Below are 5,073 nucleotides of genomic sequence, written 5' to 3' on the forward strand. Positions count from 1 at the left end.
GGGAAAAAATGACTTATCTAGATTTGGATTTTTTCCAGTTAGCAGATTATCTTCTTCCTCATAAAATGTACCTATTAGCGTGGACAGACTCTAGTTTGAATACAGGAGTCCTCTTAAGACAGTTGGGGCACAAAACCATTTCCTGATATTTGGCATTCCAAACTCCAAAGTTATTTCAGCATAAATCTTTTGATCATATAATGGTAGGCAGTAGGACAGTGCCTATCAACAGTAGCAATGAGTCGTTGATTTTGCCACAATCTCTCCTCAGCAACTTTGTGTTAGAAGTGGAGAGAAATTACCCATTTAAAAACGCAATTAGAACGAGGTTCATCTGCTGCATTTAGATAGGCTCTGAGGAAATAGAAGCACCAGGACAGAAGTTCTCTCTCTGAAAAGAAGATCCAGAGAGATACTTCTAATAAAAGAAGTTAAACAGAGAAACAATTGGCCAGGAATGACTGCTAAGGACACCAAAATAAAAGAAATTGAAAATCAAAAGCCAACCCTTAAAGAGAACTATTGGTAACTTCCTGAGACATCTAATCAGAAACAAAACCTTAAATATGCAAAATATTTACCCATTGCATTATGACTCACACAGTATTGTTTCTGATGTACTCTAGGATACATAAGTGTGGAGCTAAGTCCAGTGGCAGCAGTCTGTGTGCAGCTTTTCTCAGGAGACACGGAGCTGCAGGTGAAGGGGCCGATCCAGATCAGCCTCAATGTTCCTGACAGCTGTGGCCTCCAGGCTGCAGACGTGGTTCCAGCCTGGTTCTTTAACAGAACTATTGGTCAGTACAGAATCTTTTCAACACTCTGCTCTCCTACCTGACCAGATGCACATGAATACATTTAGGGCTAGATCTTCAAAGATTCTAAATATGCAGAGCCGAATTGCATGGAAAAATAAAGTAAGCACATGAAATAACTGGGCGTGTTGTTGGTGAACTACAAAGCCTGTAAAATGAATAAGATATGCAAACAGTTTGGTTTCATTCTGTTTAAAGTTAAACTGTGCTATTGGCAGTTTGGACAGGCTGTAAAAGAAAGGTGAAGATCTGCTATGGAGTTGGAAGTAATGATGATAATATGAACAAAATAGACGTCCAGACTTTGGCTCAGTGTCTTCTTAAAGGGGTCATAGAATGTCTCTATAGGGTATTTGCTGCTGGTCCTTAAGGTCTCTGAATAGGGTTTGTAACATTGTTTGGGCTGAAAATGGCATATTTGCTGTTCTATGAGCCCTAATGACAGCCTGGTTAAAAGCCCTAGAATGAAACGACAGGTTTTCTTCCTTTTATGGTATGTTAATGAATATTTAGATGAGCTGTGGGCTTATTGGTTGGTTTACAACAAGCGAAGCTGCTGAGCAAAGATGCATCATAGCAACAAGCACTCACTCACTGAAACATCAAATTGTTGATATGGTAAGGTGACCAGACGTCCTCTGTTTCCCAAACATGTCCTACTTTTCATACCTAAAAAAATGTCAGAGGGGGAATTTACGGGGGCAGGGAGCCAGCAGACAGAGCGAACCAAACACAACCTGGTGACGGTAGCCTGGACACAGGCGGCCCCATGCCTACCATACCAGCCCCCCTCCTCTCACTGAGTCAGCGGACCAGCAGTCGACACTTCAAACCGGGCCCCCCCAGGGTGTGACAAAAATACAGACCAGAACCAAAAAAGGCAACATCCCAAAGTTTACGTCAATTCGCGGCTTCGTTTGGATTTAGCCGTTTTATGGTGGAAGTTTAGAATAGATTTGCAGGGAAAGGAGGTGTTGATGGGGTTTAAACTTCTCTGTACGTCCATTTCACCCACTGAACTATTGTTATTTATCTATGACGATTTATACTCGGTTTTGCATTCTATGACCCCTTTAAGACATTTTCACACCTATCCAGGAGTCTTCTTTCAGTTGAGACCAGTCCAAGTCAGGTACAAATCAAATAGCCACCCCTTGTTTTTCTGCATTGTTGGAACCCTTTATTGTGCATGGGCTATGTGATTGGTCTTTTGAATCATAATAGGAGTGCACATGTAATTTCTTTGGACTGAGTGCCATGACTGAAATGTAAAGACTTAGAAGCAGAAACCACTATCCTGTTCTCTGTTCAGGGATTTTTTTTTTGCTCTTTTAAGAAAAATGCCGTCCTTTCCCCCCCTTAATAATATGATAATTTTGACTTGGAATGGGCTTTTGTACAGGCGAACAAGTTTGCACAGGTTTAAATATTGATTTTATTGTTTTAATGTTTCATGTTGTATGGCTTCACTGCAGGTGGATGGATGAGGAAAGGACTTGGAATGATGAACCTGGTAGAAGGAAAACTGATGTGGACGTTTGCTGCCCCTCATCTGGGCTACTGGATCGCTGCACCTTTGTCCCCAAATAGAGGCAGGTTTTTACCTCAGACATGCTCAGATGTTTTTAACAGAATACGGCAATGGTAAAAAGATGAAGGAAAAGAAAAATAAAGAGCAACATATTTTATGAAGTACCCTACAAGCTCACTTGATATAATACTTAAAGACCAAAGCAAACTGATTGAATTAAAGTTCTCGGCTTGATGTAAAAAGTTAGAAGGAGACCAGCTGGTGAAGATTCTCAGTCATCCAGGTCATTGTCATTGAATTTCAAATTTGGAAAACAAAGTTCAGTGGTTTGTTTTTTAGTTTTGTTTTTTTTTTCTAAATTACAAGGAGACCATTCTTTTTGATCGGATGATATATGGGAAGTGGTGTTATTGATGTGTGGTGAACTGACATTTTAGAGTCAGAGAGGGAGGTACTTTGGCTTAGAAGAAAGTCCGGCGCGGCAATATGGTGGAAAAATGAAATCTGATGTATGGGTTTTGTTTTTCCTTAAAGTTTCATGATAAAAAATGAAAAAGAACATACATAACTTTCAGAAACTGACTTTTAGTTTAATCATCTCCTCTGGGAGGTCACCTTAAAATAAAACCATGTTTCTCAATGCTATAAAAATATAACAGACTGAATGTTTATAGTTAGTTTTAACACACAGTCAGCTAGTTTATCAGTTGGAAGTTTGCATCGAACAGAAAATGCGGTGAAAGCCCAAAAATAAAAAAAATATCCCAATCTTTTTCTAAAACTTCAATCTAAATGAACAGAAATTCCTTTAATTAATAAAATAGTTTAATCACCCAACCGAAGAAGAAAAATGTTATCCTGATGGCAAAAAAAAAAGAAAGAAAAGAAAACGATCCAGCATTTATAGACCATATTACCAAGATTACAGGAAGTGCATGTACATCAAGAGCTCCTTGGAATTATTTTGCTTATGAAAAAACTTAAGTTGTTGTCATGGAAGATGTTTAGCTTTGCCCAAAAACACATTTGCCATTCAATATGCATAAATAAATCACCTGCATGCATCTCAATGAAGGTATTCAATGAATGCCTTTTTGGATGACTGTGATCCAGTTTTGTAACTGGATAAAAAACAAAACAGTAACTTTGGATTTTAATTTTTTTTTTTTTGTCAAATATGTCTTTACCCAACTAAATATATGAAATTAAAAAGCCCTTTAAGGTGCAAATGAAGCTTCAAGTTGATTTTTTTGTTCTCCTATCATCTTCTCTAGGTATCTTTGGATTCCCTGCGCTTCTTGATTTCATCTCTCAACATTCGTTTTTTCTTACGGTTCTTGTTGGAGGAACACTTTTTGCTTTTATTTTGTTTCTGCTTGGACTCCTATGTTTCTGCAGGTAAAAAAATAAGTCTTTCACCTTTATTTTAGTCTGTTTATTTTAGTTTTTTATCTGAAAATGTTGCACAGATGAACACCACCCTTTTTAGTAATTTTCTGTTAAGTTTAGGTTTATGGTGCTTTCAAATTGTACATCTTAGAATTGTATTTTTTTTTTCTTTTTGTTCTAGGATGTGTTTCCAAAAATGTTTAAAAAAAAAAACAATCCACAGGACTTTGTTTCCAAGTTTGAAGATGTTTCGCTTCCCATCCAGGAAGCCTTTTTTTAATTAAAAATGTCAGAAATAGGATTGATTTCGATGCTTTATAGAGTGGACCAAAAACTGAGCCTTGTGTGGCTTAGAAAACATCCAAATTGAACCTGATGAACGGGTCCGCCCCTTAAGAATAGGGCAGGACGTGTGTTCAACATTAAAAAAAAAACATTAACTGAAACTTCGGCCTTTTGTCTTTGCTGCCATTTAGTAATAGTCAGTTTAAGAAATTTCCCTTTTAAGCACTTTAATAGGAAAATATGGTAATGTTCAGTAAACTAGAGTATAGTTTCTGTTAAGGTCAGTTTGCAAGATGAAAAGTAGCTTTTGAAATAACCTTTTGTCAGGTAATAACCAAACTTTTCATTAAGCACACATTCTCTATTAAAGTGCTTTTTTAATTGGACTGATGTAATGTTCTCACTTCAAAATGCTTTATTCTGTAAACAGCTAATCATCACGATTAGCAGAAATAATGGCTTGCAAGCACATCTGCATGGAATTAATCTATTTACTGTTTTCAACTTTGTGATGGTGTTCCGGAAAAAGGAAATTATGTTTAAGAAAAAAAATGTAATTCTTTAATATGAGTTTAGGTGCAATTGATATAATTTATTTAGCATTCAGCTCAGTCCAAAATCAATCAGTCATTTCCTAAAAGTTGAATTAAACAGTTCTTACAGTCCAGCTCAATCCTCTCTATAGGTTGCTCTTTCTATACTCTTGTGTTCACTCTTAATATTCATTCTTTGATATTTTTCTTAGGAAAGAAAATCAAAAATTTTTTTTGGTATTAGCAAAAATCTTTCAATACTTTATGATCAAGACTTCTTTAAAAAATGGGAGGAAAATCCAACTGCTTGGAGGGAAAATGCTAGCCTCATGAGACCATCCTGATCTCGCGAGCTTTCAAGGTTTCACTCGCAGATCAGTCTGGAGACTCTCCGTTGAAGAACATTTGGAGCCGTTCACCAAACGAACATCCAATCAGCGTTGGCTTTGAGGCGGGTTGAGGTGTGACACAATGAGAAGCGATACAGTTCAGTCTAAAGAACATGGCGGCTTCAGCCAAT

At 37.2% G+C, this 5,073-nt stretch overlaps 1 protein-coding gene across 1 annotated transcript in view; it reads left to right on the plus strand.

Moving 5' to 3' along the window:
• LOC107092713 (protein FAM171B-like) overlaps positions 1 to 5,073 on the plus strand; it is an 18,886-nt gene that overhangs the window by 11,708 nt on the left and 2,105 nt on the right. Inside the window, exons 5-7 of the mRNA XM_015387322.1 lie at positions 627 to 797; positions 2,291 to 2,407; positions 3,621 to 3,744. Of these exons, the coding sequence (XP_015242808.1) occupies positions 627 to 797; positions 2,291 to 2,407; positions 3,621 to 3,744 (412 nt within the window). The remainder of the gene's footprint in view (positions 1 to 626; positions 798 to 2,290; positions 2,408 to 3,620; positions 3,745 to 5,073) is intronic.

This window comes from Cyprinodon variegatus, unplaced genomic scaffold (assembly GCF_000732505.1).
Source record: "Cyprinodon variegatus isolate N-32 unplaced genomic scaffold, C_variegatus-1.0 Scaffold391, whole genome shotgun sequence".
NCBI classification, from domain to species: Eukaryota; Metazoa; Chordata; class Actinopteri; order Cyprinodontiformes; family Cyprinodontidae; genus Cyprinodon; species Cyprinodon variegatus.